The sequence below is a fragment of the Heloderma suspectum genome, chromosome 1 (genome assembly GCF_057233095.1).
Source record: "Heloderma suspectum isolate Gila_16-S chromosome 1, 16-S_ref, whole genome shotgun sequence".
Classification (NCBI taxonomy): Eukaryota; Metazoa; Chordata; class Lepidosauria; order Squamata; family Helodermatidae; genus Heloderma; species Heloderma suspectum.
The window spans coordinates 33880330-33900645 of NC_139458.1; the positions used below are offsets into that span (position 1 = coordinate 33880330).

Below are 20316 nucleotides of genomic sequence, written 5' to 3' on the forward strand. Positions count from 1 at the left end.
GTGGCTGCGGCGCTTCCGGCGTGCTGATTGGCTGCCTGTTTCCAGCGGGAAGGGAGCGATGGAACTGCGGGCGGAACTGACCGGCCGGGATGGCCTGAGGCGGCCGTTGCGGGTTCGCTGCGAGCCTCGGGGAGAGCTGCGAGGCCTGCTCAGCGGCCTGGCTCAGCTGCGGGAACAAGTGGCCGCGCTGCTGGGCCCTCTGGTGCAGCAGGAGAGGGGCGCCGGCGATCGCGCAGGGCGGGGAGGTGAGAGGCTCTCCAGGCCCCGGCTGAGGAATGAATCCCCCCCCCCCGCACGAGAACAGACGAAGTTCCCGCTTCCTGACCAGCCAGATGTCTGTGGGGAGACTCGCAAGCCAGGCATGCAGGCCGCGACCTCCCTCCCTTGCTTGTCTCGACATCTGCCTCTCTACGTGGAGGGCTCCAGAGAGCTATCGTATCCACCGTTAGACTCAGCGGAGGCTGCTGGCTCCGATTTCGGCGGGGCTATGAATCCATTCTGGGTTTCAGTCAGAACCAGACAGAACTCTAAAGGCCCCCCAAATGGCTTCAGTGCCTTGGATAACGCCATCAGAGTTCTGGCTGGTTCTGACCAAAACCCGGAATGGATCCACGGCCCCACCGCAATTGGAGACACCAACCTCAACTGGGTGAACTCTTCTGCATGAACTCCTCCAGCCCTCTTTTAAACTGATCTCAAGGCTAAAAAAAAAGAGGTGTTATAATCCGGTGGTGGTAGAGTGGGCTGCTCCACTTCAGGCTGCAGACGAAGGATGACATTTTTAGATACTCCTTCATGTAAAGAGAATTCTCTGCAAATTATTTACAACAAGAAACTGCGTATCAGGGAGAATGCTTCTATCCCAACCTGTTTCTTGCTCTGCTAGTTTTCTGCTTGCAGGGAGGGTGTGGGCTTTTTAAAAATCGGGAGAACTATTAAAAACTTAGTACGATTACTTGGAAGCTATGGATATTGCATTCCATTGATAGAACACTGTAGCATTCCCTTGGTAAGTAGTATATCACAGAAAGTGGTTTCAGTTAATAAATACTTTATTCATTTGTTGCACATACCTTTGGCTCCTTGTTGCTGCTTATTCAGGAATAAACATTGGTTCTGAGTATATGGCACTATCAGACTACAGTTTTTCTTTCTTCACTGTGCAGCTGCCTATTTAAGTGAAAACTGTATAAAAGCGCTTTGTACATACCTCCTTAACTCATGTGCATCTTGCCAAAGTCCAGCTTTTTACCACTATCTTGCCATCATCTGACACTGCATACCTTTATTCTAACCAAACCAGAGGGCTGGTGGTGAGTGACTATTATCAGGCTTCCCCAAGTGGTGCCCTCCAGATGTTTTGGACTACAGCTCCAAGCATTCCTGACCATTGGCCATGCTGGCAAGAATTGATGGGAGATGGAGTCCAAAGCACGAAGGACACCAGGTTGGGAAAGGCTGGACAACACCAAGAGTATAAGTACATAGGGTGCAATCCTATGCATGTTTAGACAGAAAGACGTCCTATAATATGGCTGGATGGGGAATGGTAGGAGTTGTAGGACCTTTTTCTGTCTGAACATGCGTAGGATTTCACCCATAAGTATTTGTATTGAAGTGTTTGACTACACCAAAAGTATAAAATGAAAACCCAGAATTTTGGAAAATATGAATAAGCTTGCCAAGCAGAATGAAAACTTGGCAGGCCTTCATGGAGAAGGTATTCCTGTAGGAAATCAGCCAATTTGATCTGATTTAATTTTTTTTAAGGTGATGAAGATGAACAGGATGAAGATGAGGAAGAAAATCATGTTAATGCCAAAGCATGTCCTGACGGACCACCATTAAAACGGACAAAAACAAACTCCTGATGGAAACTGAGAACCTCTTTTTATATGGCATTTGAATTTCATCCCGTAGACACTTCCTCCAGGAAAAATGCTGGGCTATTCAGTTAACTAGAAAGAACACACTGGCCTTTTTTACAGTTTTCTGTTACTAGTAATGAAAGAGAAATTTGTTACTCCTTTGTAGACATCATTTGAAATTCTTAAATAAAATGGTGTGTGTGTGAGATGCCTATGCTGTTTTAAGATGTTTTCTTGCTTCTGAAAATTCTTGAAACAATTTTCAATATGCAGGCTTCAATAAATCTCACTGGGGCTAGCATGCTCAGCAGACCACCTTTCTCCCAAATCTGAAGGTGGAGAAGTGGGCAAGGATTGTCTGGGCAGTTGTGTGGGATTGTTTGGCACCTGTGTGCCAAAGACAAATTGCTTCAGTCCTGCAGGGCCAAACAGGGCTGCCCACACACTGCTGACCTTTCATGCTCCACAGCAAGAAAGGCACTGGGGGGAGAGGAGGAGGCATGACTTTCACCTGCTCAGCCTTTCCCTCGGGAAAGACGAGGCAAGATGAAGGGCCGCTTTGCAGAGGTGCCCAACAGTGCACGCTCCTTTCCCAAGGGAAAGGCTGGGGGGGGGGGGGGCGTGTTGGCAAGTACAGTGTTCCCTCTTCTGACAAAATTAGATGTTATGAGAGACATTGAACTGCTGCTGCCCCATAATTCTTTCTTGTAACTTCTAATTAAACACAAAAAGTTATAGAATTCCTTTGTTTAAAACATTTTTATAGCCCCCTTCATTTCAGATATTATGTCATCATGCTTGGTGTCGCTCCACCATCAACAGCCAATAATGTGACCTGGGGACAGTGCAATTTATAGTGTAATGACATCACATTGTTTTAAGCTAGGTGGGCAGGCCACATGCCACCCCCTACACCTCCCTGCCACCAGCAGAGAAAAAATGGCAGATGGGGGGGTCAAGCATTATAAATATGATAACAGATCATGAATTGAATTATTACTCAAATTATGACTTTGTGTGTCAACCAAGCAGGATTTACTTTCTATTTCGTACTGTTGCTTTAATCAAACTTTTACTTGTTTTGTGGGCACACCAGAGCTTCTGTTATGGGCCACCATAACTCCTTATGCCTCAGGGCTGTAGCACCTATGCTTAAATGCAGCGGCCAGGATTTTTTTTTCTCCATATTGTACATTATGCACTTGTGTACATAACATAAGGAAATATGGCAGCCAAGATTCATATGCTGGTAGCACTGCAAGTAGCAGATAGCAAGGAGCCCAGGGAAGATCTGAATTTAGCTGGCCCACATGACAAAGGAACTCTTAGCTGACATAGTCCTTATTCTTGGGTGGCAAGTGGCTGGCACATAGGTACTGCAAGTAAACTGGGTGGCAGCCTTTAAAATACTTACACTCATGGATTATTGAGTGGGTAAAGACTTTTCAGCAATGCTGCATATGGGAGGCGCTGAAGAGAACAGGATTTCTACAAACACATTGATGTGACTGCAGGCTTAATTTTCCCAATTGCTTTACTATTCAAAGGAACTCATGTGAACTGTACTGATGGAAGCAATATTGTACAGCTAAGTCCATAGAATGGAAATATTGTTATGGCTATGAACACAATGTTCATGTGAAATCCTCAAAAGGTAAAATTATTTAGAAAACTTATTAATTCCCTCATCCCTAATTAAATAAATCTAGTATGTACTGCCCAGCAAAAACTGAAATATGTTACATTTCTGATAGTACAAGCTATATTGCTTACTTCCTTTTTAAAAAGCAGTTAAAAAACCCTACTCCATCAACATTAATTAATAATTATTTTATTGAAGGCCAGTCCCATGACAATAAGCTACTTCAGCTTCGCAAGCCTTCTGAGATCAATACATCTAAGACAAATTAGCAAAAACCAGTTCTGGGGCTTTAAATGTATAGCAGGAGCTGGCTTTGTTTTTTTTTTCTTTGTTTTTACTTTGAACTTTATGTAACTTTTCATGCACATGCTTGGCCCAAGGTGCCAAAATAGACACAGGAGCCGCACATACATAAAAATCTCCTTATTTGACTGCTGCAGGCCCCTGAAAAGTACAGTTGCAATCAAAATTATTCAACCCCCATTGCAAATCAGGTCTATCGTCAAAATGTAGACTTTTTCATCTGTTTGCAATGAAGAAATCAAACAAAAGCAATGGAAATAGCTCAACACAACAAATGCTTCAAGTGGTTTCCCCAAATTCAACTGAAAATGCAACATACAACGACTTCTCCTTGTGATACGTTCCATGGGGTTTTCTTGGCAAGAATACTGGAGTGGGTTGCCATTTCCTTCTCCAGTGGACCACATTTTGTCAGAATTCTCTGCCATGACCTGTCCGTCTTGGGTTGCCCTGCTGTGAGAGCTGGATCATAAGGAAGGCTGAGCGCCGAAGAATTGATGCTTTCGAACTGTGGTGCTGGAGAAGACTCTTACGAGTCCCCTGGACTGCAAGGAGGTCAAATCAGTCAATCCTAAAGGAAAGCAACCCTGACTGCTCATTGGAAGGACAGATACTGAAGCTGAAGCTCAAATATTTTGGCCACTTAATGCGAAAACTCTCTGGAAAAGACCCTGATGCTGGGAAAGACTGAAGGCAAAAGGAGAAGGGGATGGCAGAGGATGAGATGGCTAGATAGCATCACTGATGCAATGAATATGGACTTGAGCACGCTCCAGGAGAGCGCAGGACAAGAAGGCCTGGCGTGCTATGGTCCACGGGGTCACGAAGAGTCGGACATGACTGAACAACAACAACGACTTCTCCAGTTTCAAAATTATTCAACCCCTTCACAGCAAGCATCTTTAGTACTTAGTGGAGCACCCTTTTGCTGTTATGACGTGCTGCAAATGAGATGCATAGCCAGACACCAGCTTCTGGCAATGTTCCTGAGGAATATTAGCCCATTCCTCATGAGCAATGGCCTCCAGTTCAGTAATATTTTGGGGTTTGCATGCTACAACTGCCTTCTTCAAATCCCACCAGAGATTTTCTATGGGGTTCAAATCGGGTGACTGTGATGGCCACTGTAGAATCTTTCAGGACTTCTTCTGCAACCAAGCTTTGGTGGAATTTGAGGTACGCTTGGGATCACTGTCCTGTTGGAAGGTCCAATGACGCCCAAGCTTCAGCTTCCTCACAGATGGCATGATGTTTTCTCCTAGGATTTCCTGATACTTCAATGAATCCATCTTGCCTTCTACACGCTGCAGGTTTCCAATGCCAGAGGATGCAAAGCAGCCCCAGAGCATCGCTGAGCCACCATCATGCTTAACTAGACAGGGTGTTCTTTTCAGCGTATGCTTCATTCTTCTTCCTCCAGACCTACCGCTGATCCATTGGGCCGAAAAGTTCCAGTTTTGTTTCATCGCTCCACAGAACAGAATCCCCAAACTTCTGTGGCTTATTTATATGATTTTGAGCATACTGGAGCCAACATTTCTTGTGCTTTTGGGTCAGTAGTGGTGTACGTCTTGGAGTTCTGGCATGGAAACCTTCTGCAATGGGGGTTGAATAATTTTGATTGCAACTGCAAGTCTCTAGAAAGCAGTGTGGACAAGCAAAAGAAAGATATGTGTGTTTTTAATTAGTTTAACATTTTTGCATTTTATTTATCAGTTCTCTTTTCCCAAGGCAAGCAATTATACCCAGTCATCCATTTTCTCAGACTTCACCACTCAAGCTGCAATACACAGATGGGTGGGTAAACAGGTAGGTTCCTGGTTTCAATTTATGTGAAGCAACCAAACTAAGAAGGTGCTCTTTTCGCAGCTTGCTTACTGCATGCCATTACTTAAATAGTGAAGTGAGGAGCATGCTATCACTAAAAGCTGTAAGCTAGCAGAATGCTTTTGTGGCTGTCATTAGATCAGTCTAGCAAGTAATGTAGGGCATTATCTCTTGAGCTTATTAATGCTAGTTTCATGTCCACATTCCTACCAAGTGCGATGACTAGAAATTTGTAACATGCTCCAATACTGATAGAAAATATGGACCACAGAAGAATGCTGCTATGTTATATTATGGGGTATGTTACAAACTTCAGGTGCCACGTAACTGAGAAGTTGATTAACACTTCACAATATGTTGATGAGATAATGTAAATGTGGATACTTGCATGGGACAAATACTTCAAACAGGAATGGGGAATCTCTGGTCCTCCAGGCATTGGACTCTAACTCCTTATCAGGCCCAGCATAGCAAATAATCAGGGATGATGGGAGGTGAAGTCCAACATCTGTAGGGGCACAGGTTCCCCACCGCTGCTTTAAACTAGGCTCCCTGCAAATTACAATATCTTATAACTTCCTGTACTAGCCAGTGATCATCTTCTATTCAGCCAATTGTGTTGATGTCTGAAGAAGTTTATTATTGCTGTTTGGCTGTAATATTTGATAGTCATTTTACTGGATAGAACATTGTTTTTAAATGTTTTCTATGAATGTTTTAATTGCTGTGCACAAATTTGAGTGCCATTGAGCAGAAAATGCATCTAGTAAATGCAAAGTAGTTTTCTAGAACATGAGCAGCAATTAGTTTCCTGCTTACAGGCATTTTCAAAGGGACCTGCAGGGCTAAAATATGCATGTAGCCTTCATATTTGAAGTTCAGCACATGCTGTATTTTTGTACCCATGTATAAAAATATGATATCATAAGAACTGGCCCTAACAAGTTAACACTGAGCTAGAAGTAGAAAAACGACAAAGGGTTCATTTTCTTTTAGTCTTGTGTTTGAATGGAGACCTGTTTTATTGAGTGCATTATTATTAAAAGAGAAAGCACAATGTCTTAAATGCCACTTTTATGATCATTCCAAACTTTACACATTATAACAAAAGAAAAGTCAATTTTCACTGATTCCCCTCTTAGGGGAAGTATGAAGATTGGGGGTGGGGGGGAGCGCACAGTGAAGTAAGGTTTCAAATACATTTTCCCACAAAAACTTCCAGTGGAGTGTAGAAATTCTGCATCATAAGGCAAATATGAAGAAAGTTGCCCTCTAGTCTCAAAGAAGGCTATTATTCCACCAAATAGAATGCACCCATACTTAAAATCAAGTTGTTTAAAAAAATAGAATTTAGATGCTCTATTCAGTAGTTAACACTGACAAAAAGAATTTCAAGTTCCATTCATATCTTCAATTGACACAGCCAAGCATCTTCATAATATCTAAAATCACGCATGGGAAAATGCAAAATGATTTAAGTGTCAATCAGTTGCAGTCTGCTGATTTGATTGGAGGCCTTCACAAATGTTTGGTGACGGTTGCAAACAACAGCCAAGCAGATAGGAATGATGCAGTAGCCCATGGTTTTGGGATCGGCTCTTGTACAGGAATACAGGAACAAGAACATCTGTAAATAAGGGATTAAAAAGATAATGGCCCACAGCCAAAAAGGTACGGACAGCAGTCGTGTTTTTAAGGAGTGCATCCAAGTGGCTTCTTCTCTGAGTTTCTCAGGGGGTTGCTGAATATGCTCCAGTGCTAGTCTGTTGTAAGTCTCATTGATTTCAAAGACATAGTAAAATGCTGCTGCGCTTGCTATTAGATACAAACCCACACCAATCCATCCCATCCTCTGACGGAAGTTCATCATTCTCCATGCTCTGCACCTTAAAAACAAAGATAATTATTAAAAAGTGTGGAAAAAAGAAGCATCAACATGTTGTAGGATAAGATTTGCTTAGCATAGCTAAAGCACTGCTGGGCAAAAGCCATTTCTGCTGCTTCCTTTTTTAAAGTCTCTGTGGATATCAATAGGACATGAGATATGAAACTATAATATGCTAAGGACAGGGTGTTTCACTTTCAGCAGGGATGACATGGTTCACAGAAGACTGTGATCCCAAATGGAGGTAAACTGCAATCTTTGAAGTACTTATTCTGGAGTAAATCCGATTTAATTTACTTCAGTAGATTTTTATCCTGCCAACATGACATACAGTATTCTTCCCCACCACATCACACTGGTTTAATCCTTACAATAACCCTGTGAAGTAGATAGGATGAAAGAGAGTTGTTAATCTGAGTAAGCTTCAAGGCTATTCAAATATTTAAATCTAGGTCTCTCCAGTCCAAGTCTGACACAATAATCTTGCCTATAGATCTTGGTGTCAATCAGGACAAAGTTCAAAACTAAACAGAAGAACTGTAATACCGCCAGATGTTTTCTGTTAGATTTGTACTGTTTGGGGGCTGTTCTTGGGTATCAAAAATATAGGAAGGGTAAATCCTCTAATGCAGGGGTGCTGAACCTCTTTCAGCTCAAGGGCCAAATTCCATTTTGGAGACGCTCTCAGGGGCCACATTCCAGTGGCGGGCAGGATGAAAGGCAAAAGAGGCAAGACCACATTCCAGTATATTCTACCTTAAAGCTCTTTCTACCTGTAATTCAGCCTTAGGAGAGGCATTTCAACCTTTTAGAATGGGGAAATAACTGCACAAAAGCCAGGAAGCCACCAATGATCAGTGGTTGGGGGAAAGGGGGCATGGCCCTCTGGAGAACACCTGAGAGTTGGATTGGGACCCCAAGCAGGCTGGATTTGGCCCCCAGGCCTGAGGTTCTGCACCCCTGCTCTAATTAGGCTCTTCAAGCTTTCCCCACAGTAGGTGACAGCTTATCAACCTATATTGTGCCTTCTAAAGGTACAACAGTTGTGTAGGTCTCAGCCAAGTATACTAAAAACAAACTAGACATATTCTCAAGGTAGAAACAAGTGGGGGGGAAAGAGGAAGAATTGGTCCTATACTCCTTTAGGAGGAAAAACAGGAAAACAAAAGCCTGTGCAAAAGTGGGACCAGGTATATGGGCCTAAAGCTGTTCATGTTGCACGTGTTAGGTGGGAATGGATAAGACTACATACCAGATGTGCAAAATCTGAATATGTGTCCAGGGTACTCTTCAAAAGGAAGCACACAGCACTTGTATTCCATAACCTTATAAGTCTTCAAGTGCCAACTGAGATTTAGGACTGGATTACGCAGCTTTTAGTAAACATAAGCAGCAAAGAATGCCCCCTTTGCCATCCATGTGCATGCCTGCAATCACATGGAGAACATTAATACATGGATACAGCCATAATCTATTTTTCAAGTCACAGCAATACTTATTCCTACCTGACCAAACACAGTCCACGGAGTCCTCTTTAACCAGCCATTGTCATCACAAATTGCTGCAACTGTATCTTTGTATAGCCCCATTCTCACTGAGATTTCCTAGGTTAAGTATAGAGATGTGAAAGACGGGAAACAAACCTACCCTGTCCTGATCTTTTTCCCTGGTCCTTCAGATCTTTATGCGATTGCCAGATCACATAATGGGGCTGCTCACATGTTGGAGAAACTGACCACATGGACCAGCCTTTTGAGTCAGGCCAACAATTTCGCAGGAGCTCTATTCTCCTGACTCAATTAGGTACTATTAGAATTAATTAGAAAGAAATCTAGAAGCAGCTATAAATGATTCTCCAGATTGCAGTGTGCTTCTTCCTCTTGCCTTCTAAAGTTCAGAAATATTACCACACTAGATGTCCTTCTGAGTTTGCCCGGTCATTCTCCAAAAGTGAACTACTCAGGGAATTCACTGCCTGCGATAAGCACTGACTTAGCTACCAGTGATATCCTCCCCAAGGAGAATAAATAATTGGTTGAAAGTTGCAAGCTTCAGACAATTTTTTCCCCTATGTCAACTTGACTTAGAAAGAAAGCAAGCAGCAGGAAAAATGTCTGGGTGGTCCCTGAGCATGCAGTATTTATTATGGCTACAAGGTGTCCCTGACACAAGGCTATTTCATTTAATTTCATCTTCTTTCCTAGACACAAGGAACTGAGGTCTGGTTTAGACAAGAAAACCCACAAGATAACTACAGGAGATGCCCACTGTAACATACACCGAATATGAGCAGTCACCTATACTGGAGGAGGGGAAAAGGGGAAAACACTTATCGCAAAGCAATTGACCAATGATCCAATCCTATGAACTACAGCAGCAGCACCTCAAAGCATCGTGCACTGGAGTGCCTACTCTAGTGCAGTCTTCCCCAACCTGGTGTCCTCCAGGTGTGTTGGACTACAGTTCCCATTGTCCCCAGCACTGGCTCATCCCCTTGACCATGCTGCAGCACTGGAAATGACAAGTTGCAAGCCACACACAACTCCCATTTTCTGACACTTTAGCAGCCAATTGGCTAAAAGGTTTATAGAAAGATGCACACATTACGCTATACCGGCTTTTGTGACACCAAGTGTTAGGAGCCTACAGTTATACTGCATAAGACCTAACTGGTTCCACCCCACCTGCCTGCCACAGAGTGATACTCTACCATAAGGCAAGTGAGTGATTGAACAAGCACAACTACAGTAGGCTTATGGGACTGAGTTGTATGGCTGCAACATCCTGCTTTTATATAGGATATACCCTCCCTTTTCACGCATACCCAGAATAAAAGAATTGCCTCCTGCCTGGCTGCCTCAATTACTGTGAATAGGCTCATCGCCTGGCAACTAATGGGTTCTTAAGGACTTCACACACAATCATGTTCTTTGATGAATAGAAGTTTCTTCTTTCTTTCATTTGGAAGTGGGGGGAAAGGTTGACACACCTTTCGCCTAATGTGAGGAGCAGGAAAACAAGTTGGGGGAAGTTTGAATTTGGACAGACAGAGCAGACACAGTCTGCAGGGGGGTAGCTACAACTTTGAAGCATGCTTGGGGTGCAACTGCTGAAGCTGGATTAGCAGCTGTGCTGCCTGTTTAAGAGTCTGCTTGTATATTTGCAAACAAACACAGGCACTAAAAATCAGCCTTCCACAACCTGGTGCCCTGCAGATGTTTTGGACTACAATTCCCAGCATTCCTGACCACTGGTCATGCTGGCTGGGGCTGACTGGAGTTGAAGTCCAAAATGTCTGGAGGGCACCAGGTTAGAGAAGGCTGCTATAGATACCCAGCGCTCCATTTTATCTGAAGTCCAGGGGCACAGCTATAGGGTTCTGACCATTCAGGTAAGTGGAGAGCACTTAACAATACAGCATTGTACTTGAACATTCTTTATTGCAAGTTTACTTATCATTTATCAGCAGTAAAACTTGTAAAACTTGCTTTTAACTATAATCTACACCATCTATTATCCACACAGAAAAAGTACATTCTACTGCCAACTAAGAACCATGTGGCTATCCGTATCACTCACTCCAGTATGACCATGAGATTTACAGGCACATGTTGGTCAGATGAACACAATATAGAGCCAACCTTCCCCCAACCCTTAGTCATCCCAAAATCTTTAGCTAAGTACAGCTATCTAGGCATTAGCAATAAACAGCAGGATCTAGCACTTACTGACACACTAAAAGTTTCCCCTTAACTCCAGTATATATAGCACAACTCACATTTAAGAGCTCTCTGCTAGACCTTAGTTAACTGTCAAATCAAAAAGTATTTTCACAGCCTTGCCTTCAAACCATGACCACAATTGAACTTGGAAGAGAAATATGCAGATGTGAGATAATCAGACAGCAAAATTGAATATTTTTCAAACTCTTGCTATTTAAAGACAGTCAGGGATATTGTTTCAATAATTTTATCAGCCCTTATCTTTAATCAGAGGAGTTCTGGTGGATAAGTTTTATTCTGGTGGATAAGTTTTAATTAGTCTAATTCTGCATTTTGGGGGGTTAGATCAGTGGCTATTAGCAACAAGAGATGTGAAGCCTCCATGTACAGAGGCAGTATACCTCTGAATAGTAGGTGGGGAAAAACAAGAATGGAAAACCATGACACTTTCATGCCTTTCTTTTGAGCTCCCAGAAGCATCTGGTTGGCCACTTTGGGAAAATGAATACTAGACTAGATGGATCTTGGTTGAGCTCAAGAAGGCACTTATGTTCTCATGTTTACATGTTTATTTAGACTATTATTACCAAGCATCCACCACCTGAGGATATAAGACATCCAAGAGCCCAGCTTATGAGATTCACTGACTATGCTTATGTAGCTGTAAAAACTACTTTCAATTCTTTTAAAATGGTGTTTCAAGGAAAAATCTGAAGCCCAAATAATTAAGGTACATGCTGGAGCCCCAGGCACTTTGACAAGCTGCAGTGCAGGTCAGGTCAGTCTGATCTACACTGCAATTCTAGACACACATTCAGCTGCAAGGTGCTGAATGAATGATAAATACCCATAAAAAGGCAACATTTCAGATAAGTTATTGTATCAAATTACCGTACTTACACAAGTTTAAGATCATATTACTGAACTGTAATACATTCTACAGCATTTATACAGTATAGGACTGCATCCTAACAATCTAAAGTTAAACCACACTGTGGGTTTCACACATAACAATGCACAACTGAACAAAAACCTATGCTCAATCTGTACTCAACCCGTACTCTGGGTTGTCATTACATGTGAACCAGGATCTCTAGGTTGTTACATGCAAACCAGGTCACTGAGTCAGAGAGTCACAACTTCAAAAGCCACACTCACTAGGGCAGAGGAGGTCAGATTTCAGACTTACAGGGTCTACTTTTGTCTTTTTTTAAAAAAACTAGAATCCCCCTGGTCTATTCATGTGTTTTAAATTTGCAGAAGGAGTATAACTCTGTACAGTAAAGGCATAACTATACAGGAATTCTGAACAGTTAAAGTATAACCTATCCAGGTTAAGTGATCCTAAGTATGCATTCATCCTTAAGAAAACTAGACGTATACTGCTGGATCAGTCTAAGAATACTACCGACCAGCCGGCATGGGGCAGTCAATTGCAAACTGGCCAATGGTCCACTAGAGGAACTCTATCTACCTTCTGCTAACTGCTGTACTGGGGTGGGGTCAGTCTCAGCTTCCATCTGCAATAGGTGGATTACAATACTGGCCTACAGTATTAACTGCTGAACTTCGGAACTAAGAATCTAGTGCCTGAATGCGTTTTTTCCTTCCTCCCAATCCCCTTTCCTTTTGTGTAATGTCTTTTAGCTTGTAAGCCTGCAGACAGTCTTACTTTTTATCTTTGTAAGCCACTCTGAAATCCTCTTTGACTGAATGCTATAAATAAATAAATAAATGAATGAATGAATGAATGAATGCATCCCCAAAGTAGACTGTTTCCTGGTCTCCACTGACAAGCAAATGCTTAGGAGGCTGTGCACTGACCATTTTACCAGCACAACACAAAGCAAACATAGTAGACCAGCACCATAGTGACTTTACTCCAGTTTTATAGCATACAGGTATCTGGGACACCTATCATTAGGGCAGTTCGCCCCAGGACCAAGTCTCATTGTGATGCTCGTAATTTTACCACTCTTGCCCCAAGTGGGTTTGCTCTACAGATCACTTTGCCTCCAAAACTATGCTAGTGAGAATATTGTTCAACAAGCGACAACACTGGTATCATAAACACCAGGAGTTAAAGGAAGGCTTTGACTGTATAAAATAAAGACAATAATGAATGTAATAACATCCTAAATTATCCTGGATTTACCTTCCTGGCTCCTCTACTGACAACCCCTAACCTACCCCATCCTCTTTATTTATGATACAGTGAGGGAGGTTCTTGGATGTTGGTGGAGCTGATATAACCTGGGGCATCAGTGATCTTTTCTTACTTTTGTATCCCACCCTTCATCCAAAGGTTTGAACTTCATGTAAAGTGAATGGAGGACACTAAGTCAATGGTGGAAAGCTTCACTGTATGTAGAGGTGAATGCAAAGGATATATCACTTTACCTCCCGATATGCCCCCCCACACACACCAATATCTACAGGCCAACAATCTGTAAGAGTGACATAGAACCTATTTGTAATTGTATTTTTATGGATTTTTACTGTTTTGTATTGTTTGTTTTATTATGTGTGCTGCCTGGGGCAGATTCCACCCTTAAAGGCAGCCTAAAAATAATTTTAAATAAAAGTAAATTAAATAAATAATATTCAGCCTACCTATTGTGAAGCAGCCTTTGCATGAGAACTCCGTCTGAAGTGGAAGGGATGAGGAAGCATACGACGACCTGGAGCCAGCTATATTTGATATAATGGTGCTTATCATTTGTGTCTTATCTGCCAAATATTTTTTTACAGTTAAACCCACATGAATAGTTCTACTTCCTATGTAGAGAGCTTTATTTACTCTCACTTTCCTCAATGCAATGCTGTCCTCAAATCCTAGCCCAGCTGCATAAAATCATTTAAAGATCTAGCCCATTTCTACCATATGACCTCATGAGTAGATGGTCACCCATACAACACCAGAATTACAAAAGGGTGTACAGCTACTACTAGCATTATGGTGTTTTAGATTTTTAAAAAAACAAACAAAAAATTTAATGGCTGGCAACCATGGACAGAAGAAATCCAACCAAAAAGACAAGATGACAATCTGCTTCTTTCTAGTCCCTCCCCAACCCTCGAGACTCATCTCCCCCAGTATCACTTCTCTCTCAAGTACTTCCTCTGTATCATTCATGATTTCCCCAGCACCCAAAACATAAATCTGTCCAGAACTCTGCAGGGGTACATGGGAAATAAGAGTGCATCTTCTTTACCTCCTCAAAGAGCGAAGGCAGGAGGCTCCCATCAATTGGGTTGCAACAGGGGAATCAACCCTCCAGACTGAAAACTTGGAAGCAGATGCTAGCACCGACACTTCTCGCCCAGCACTGGCAGAACCGCCACCACCTTCCTTCCCCTCCCTTCGAGGTGCAATGTGAGCCAGGGCTGGGCTCCAGCATCTGTTCTCAGACCAGCAGGGTTGCATTTTAGAGCACATGAAGAACAGGCGAATGCGCTCCTGAGCAGATGCAGAGTGCATTTCCCTCACCACCAAGAGCCCCCACTCACCAAAGATTGTGGCAGTGGTGGTGGTGGTGGAAAAGTTAAGGATGTAAGAACATAAGAAGAGCCAAGCTGGATCAGACCAAGGGTCCATCTAGTCCAGCATTCTGTTCACACAGTGGCCAAACAGCTGCCCAAACGGGAAACCCACAAGCAGGAGATGAGTGCAACAGCACCCTCCCACCCATGTTTCCCAGCAACTGGTGTGCATAGGCTCACTGACTTTGGTACAAGCCTAGCAGCCTTCCTTCTCCTCCAGGACTTTGTCTAACCCCCTTTTAAAGCCATCCGAATTGGTGGCCATCACTACATCTTGTGGAAGCGAGTTCCGTAGTTTGCCCATGCGCTGTGTGAAGGAGTCCTTCCTTTTACCTGTCCTGAAGCTCCCGCCAATCAGCTTCATGGGATGACCCCAGGTTCCAGTATTATGAGACAGGGAGCAAAATGTCTCCCTATCCACTTTCTCCACCCCGTGCATAATTTTGTGCACCTCTAGATGGCATAATAATTGCATAATTACGTTCCATGCATAATTCTGTACACCTCTAGATTGGCCACCTCTAGTTGCTGGATTTCTCTTTCCAAGGGAGGGGGCGAAGATATTTCCAGCCGAACTTGAGCCCCGGCCCCTCTTTTTCTAGAAACGAAGCCTTGCAGACAGGCTCCCCCCGTTAACCCCCCGTTAGCCAGCCGGCCGGCCTCTCCCCTCAAACCCGAAGTCACCCAGGCTGCGCATCCCAGGCGAGCTCTTACCTTCCTCCGCCGGGGAACACGGGGACAAACAACGGGAGAGGAGCTGCAGGCGGCCCAGTCACATCACCCGACTGCCGCTCGCCGCGAGGAGGGCGCAGCGGCCGCCTCGCGCTCCCAGCCCCCCTCCAGGCGCCTCCAGCGCCGGGCCGCGGACATCCCTCCCGTCGCCAGGCGAAGCCCCGCCCACCCCAGGCTCCGCATCCGGGCGGCGCCGCAATCCCCGGCGGGGGGCGAAATTTCGCCACCATAGAGACGCGGCGCTCCTTTGTCCGCAGAGCGGCTTTCCGGGTTATTTTGGACGCCATTTTGTCTGCGCGGGGTGGGTGCGCGTCCGCCCTCCCGGCTAGAGGGGCAAGAGCAGTGGCGGCCGGTGGCTCCAGCGTCAGTGGGGCTGCGGATCCGCCCTGGGCTTCAGTCAGGGCCAAGCAGGACTCTAAAGGAGCTATCCAAGGTGCTGTGCCCGCTTTGAGAATAGGGCGCAGCACCTTGGATAGCTCTTTTAGAGTTCTGCTTGGCCCTGACTGAAACCCAAGCGGGATTCACAGCCCCGCTGACATTGGAGCCACCAGCCTCCACTGGGCAAGAGTGGCAGCTGCGCCTAGGAGTTGTTGTTGTCCAGTCGTTCAGTCGTGTCCGACTCTTCGTGACCCCATGGACCATAGCACGCCAGGCCTTCCTGTCCTGCGCTCTCTCCCGGAGCGTGCTCAAGTCCATATTCATTGCATCAGTGATGCTATCTAGCCAACTCATCCTCTGCCGTCCCCTTCTCCTTTTGCCTTCAGTCTTTCCCAGCATCAGGGTCTTTTCCAGGGAGTTTTCTCTTCGCATTAGGTGGCCAGAATATTTGCGCTTCAGCTCCAGTATCTGTCCTTCCAATGAGCAGTCAGGGTTGATTTCCTTTAGGATGGACTGGTTTGACCTCCTTGCAGGCCAGGGGACTCGTAAGAGTCTTCTCCAGAGACGACAGAGCAATTCAGGGTTTTGATTCTGCAATGGTTTGGGAGCGTCGTGTTTCACGCCCCCCACAACAGCAACAACAACCTCGGAAGCAAATTCAGAAGTTCGGGCTCGTTCGAACTCTGGCATGACAATGTGATTTCGGTTGTAATCCTCTGCACGCTTACCTGGGAGCAAGTCTCACTGAACGCAATGGGTCTTGCTTCTGAGTAGGCATGCAGAGGTTTTCACTGTTACTGTCGCCCACCCCAGAGCATTGACATTGTTCCATGGATATGGCTTGTCTTAGGAGGAGAGAAACGAGATGCCCAGTATTATTTTCCCCTCATTAAAGAAGTGGATGGGAAGTGTGAGGAGGGCTTGAAATATATTAGGGTCATTTTGCGAGTTGGGGACTTTGTTGTTGTTTATTCGGTCAGTCGCTTCCGACTCTTCGTGACTTCATGGACCAGCCCACGCCAGAGTTTCCTGTCGGCCATTGCCACCCCCAGTGCCCCCAAGGTCGAGTCCGTCACCTCCAGAATATCATCCATCCATCTTGCCCTTGGTCGGACCCTCTTCCTTTTGCCTTCCACTTTCCCTAGCATCAGCATCTTCTCCAGGGTATCCTGTCTTCTCATTATGTAGCCAAAGTACTTCAGTTTTGCCTTCAATATCATGCCCTCAAGTGAGCAGTCTGGCTTTATTTCCTGGAGTATGGACTGGTTTGATCTTCTTGCAGTCCAAGGCACTCTCAGAATTTTCCTCCAGCACCACAGCTCAAAAGCATCTGTCTTCCTTCGCTCAGCCTTCCTTATGGTCCAGCTCTCGCAGCCATAGGTTACTACATAGGTACTACAGGGAATACCATTGCTTTAACTATGCGGACCTTTGTTGTCAGTGTGATGTCTCTGCTCTTTACTATTTTATCAAGATTTGTCATTGCTCTCCTCCCAAGAAGTAAACGTCTTCTGATTTCCTGGCTGCAGTCAGCGTGTGCAGTAATCTTTGCGCCTAGAAAGACAAAGTCTGTCACTGCCTCCACGTTTTCTCCCTCTATTTGCTAGTTATCAATCAAGCTGGTTGCCATAATCTTGGGTTTTTTTAGGTTTAACTGCAAGTTGGGAATTTGTTGTTGTTGTTCAGTCGTTCAGTCGTGTCCGACTCTTCGTGACCCCATGGACCATAGCACGCCAGGCCTTCCTGTCCTGCGCTCTCTCCCGGAGTGTGCTCAAGTTCATATTCATTGCATTGGTGATGCTATCTAGCCATCTCATCCTCTGCCGTCCCCTTCTCCTTTTGCCTTCAGTCTTTCCCAGCATCAGGGTCTTTTCCAGAGAGTTTTCTCTTCGCATTAGGTGGCCAAAATATTTCAGCTTCAGCTTCAGTATCTGTCCTTCCAATGAGCACTCAGGGTTGATTTCCTTTAGGATGGACTGATTTGTCCTCCTTGCAGTCCAGGGGACTCATAAGAGTCTTCTCCAGCACCACAGTTCGAAAGCATCAATTCTTCAGCACTCAGCCTTCCTTATAGTCCAGCTCTCACAGCCATACATTACTACTGGGAAAACCATAGCTTTGATTAGACGGACCTTTGTCGGCAAGGTGATGTCTCTGCTTCTTACTATGCTGTCTAGGTTTGCCATAGCTTTCCTCCCAAGGAGCAAGCGTCTTTTAATTTCATGGCTACAGTCACCGTCTGCAGTGATCTTGGAGCCCAAGAAAGTAAAATCTGTCACTGCTTCCATTTCTTCCCCTTCTATATGCCAGGAAGTGATAGGGCCAGATGCCAAGATCTTCGTTTTTTTAATGTTGAGTTTCAAACCGGTGTTATTTTCACATTGCAGGGGAGGAGGTGGGTTAAGGCTGAGAATGGTTAACAACAACCCTGTAATGTAGTTGACTTATCTCCATTTTGCAGGTGGGCAAGGTATAAGTGCCTGTGTTTGATTTCTACTTTTCAGATAGGGACTGAGCTTGATATATGGCTTAGCTCAGGCGGTATAAAGCCGGAACTGGCCTGAACAGGCCATTTTTTTTAAAAAAAATGCCTCAAACCGGCATGTATTAGAGACACTTGAGAATAATATTTTAGGATTGAAACCCTTGCGATATTTTATTGTTAACCTCATAATGCCCCAAATCCACCCAGAACAGACGGAACAGCCCAGAATGCCAGCTTCCAAGACATGAAACTCCCACAGAAGCCATGTTCCAATACCCATTCTGGGCAATAAGTGAAATAAATAAAATAGTCTATATTCTGGGAAATGGCCCAGAACACCAACTTCCAAGTGAGCCCAATGAACCAAATTCACAAGTCATATAACTGAATGGGAGTAATGCAATAAGCTTCAAAATGTCAGCAGATACAACGTTTTGGTACTTATTCTGGGCAATAGTCCATATTCTGGAAAATGGCCCAGCACATTCTGAAGTGTTTCTAACACATGCCATTGTTTTTGGCATTTTTTTTTTTCAATAAAGGGTCCGTTCTAGGTCATTCCATTCTGTTCCGGCTCTTGCATTGTCCTTTAGCTCAGCCTTCCTCAACCCAGTGTGCTCCAGATGTTTTGGACTTCAACTCCCATCAGACTCAGCCCACACAGCCAAGTGTCAGGAATGGTGGGAGTTGTAGTCTGAAATTTAGAGAGCACCAGGTTGTGGAAGGCTGACCTAGCTCAGTGGCAGAGCATCCGCTTTGCTTGCAGAAGGTCCCAGTTCAATCCATGGTATCTCTAGGTAGGACTAGGAAAGATTCCTGTTTGAAACTTTGGAGAGCTTCTGCCAATCAGTGTCCACAATACTGAGCTAGATGGACTGATGGTCTGACTCAATATTAGGCAGCTTCATATGTTCCTATATTTGTTGTTCAGTCGTTCAGTCGTGTCCGACTCTTCGTGACCCCCTGGACCATAGCACTCCAGGCCTTCCTGTCCTGCGCTCTCTCCCAGAGTGTGCTCAGGTTCATATTCATTGCATTGGTGATGCTATCTAGCCATCTCATCCTCTGCCGTCCCCTTCTCCTTTTGCCTTCAGTCTTTCCCAGCATCAGGGTCTTTTCCAGGGAGTTTTCTCTTCGCATTAGGTGGCCAAAATATTGGAGCTTCAGCTTCAGGATCTGTCCTTCCAATGAGCAGTCAGGCTTGATTTCCTTTAGGATGGACTGATTGGACCTCCTTGCAGTCCAGGGGACTCGTAAGAGTCTTCTCCAGCGCCAGAGTTCGAAGGCATCGATTCTTCGGCGCTCAGCCCTCCTTATAGTCCAGCTCTCACAGCCATATGTTGCTACTGGGAAAACCATAGCTTTGATTAGACGGACCTTTGTCGGCAAGGTGATGTCTCTGCTTCTTACTATGCTGTCTAGGTTGGCCATAGCTTTCCTCCCAAGGAGCAAGCGTCTTTTAATTTCATGGCTACAGTCACCGTCTGCGGTGATCTTGGAGCCCAAGAAAGTAAAATCTGTCACTGCTTCTATTTCTTCCCCTTCTATATGCCAGGAAGTGATGGGGCCAGATGCCATGATCTTAGTTTTCTTAATGTTGAGTTTCAAACCAGCTTTTGCACTCTCCACTTTCACCCTCAACAAGAGGCTCTTTAGATCCTCTTCACTTTCTGCCATTAGGGTGGTATCATCTGGGTATCTGAGGTTGTTGATAATTCTCCCGGCAATCTTAATTCTGACCTGTGATTCATCCAACCCGGCGTTTCTCATGATGTACTCTGCATATAAGTTAAATAAGCAGGGCGACAATATGCAGCCTTGTCATACTCCTTTCCCAGTTTTGAACCACTCGGTTGTTCCATGTCTGGTTCTTACTGTTGCTTCTTGACCCTCGTACAGGTTTCTCAGGAGACAGGTAAGGTGGTCTGGTA

The 20316-nt window shown here is 44.6% G+C and overlaps 2 protein-coding genes across 4 annotated transcripts; one reads left to right on the forward strand and one right to left on the reverse strand.

Annotated features, from left to right (window-relative positions):
* The first annotated feature begins 40 nt into the window (after positions 1 to 40).
* Positions 41 to 2091, forward strand: GON7 (GON7 subunit of KEOPS complex). The gene is made up of 2 exons (XM_084840323.1): positions 41 to 245; positions 1771 to 2091. Exons 1-2 carry the CDS (start codon positions 59 to 61, stop codon positions 1869 to 1871), a joined length of 288 nt encoding a protein of 95 aa, XP_084696449.1. The 5' UTR covers positions 41 to 58; the 3' UTR covers positions 1872 to 2091.
* Positions 2092 to 6699: 4608 nt separating this feature from the next.
* On the reverse strand, positions 6700 to 15694 carry LYSET (lysosomal enzyme trafficking factor). 3 transcript variants are annotated; one of them, XM_084840293.1, is made up of 3 exons: positions 15505 to 15694; positions 13861 to 13938; positions 6700 to 7526 (listed from the first exon to the last, which is right to left on the reverse strand). In XM_084840293.1, the coding sequence occupies exons 2-3, from the start codon at positions 13881 to 13883 to the stop codon at positions 7115 to 7117; spliced, it is 435 nt and encodes a 144-aa protein (XP_084696419.1). In that variant the 5' UTR covers positions 13884 to 13938; positions 15505 to 15694; the 3' UTR covers positions 6700 to 7114. The 3 variants fall into 3 exon arrangements, with proteins under 3 accessions (XP_084696419.1, XP_084696428.1, XP_084696435.1); XM_084840302.1 differs by lacking the exon at positions 13861 to 13938; XM_084840309.1 differs by lacking the exons at positions 13861 to 13938; positions 15505 to 15694 and adding an exon at positions 9031 to 9118.
* Between the last annotated feature and the right edge of the window lie 4622 nt (positions 15695 to 20316).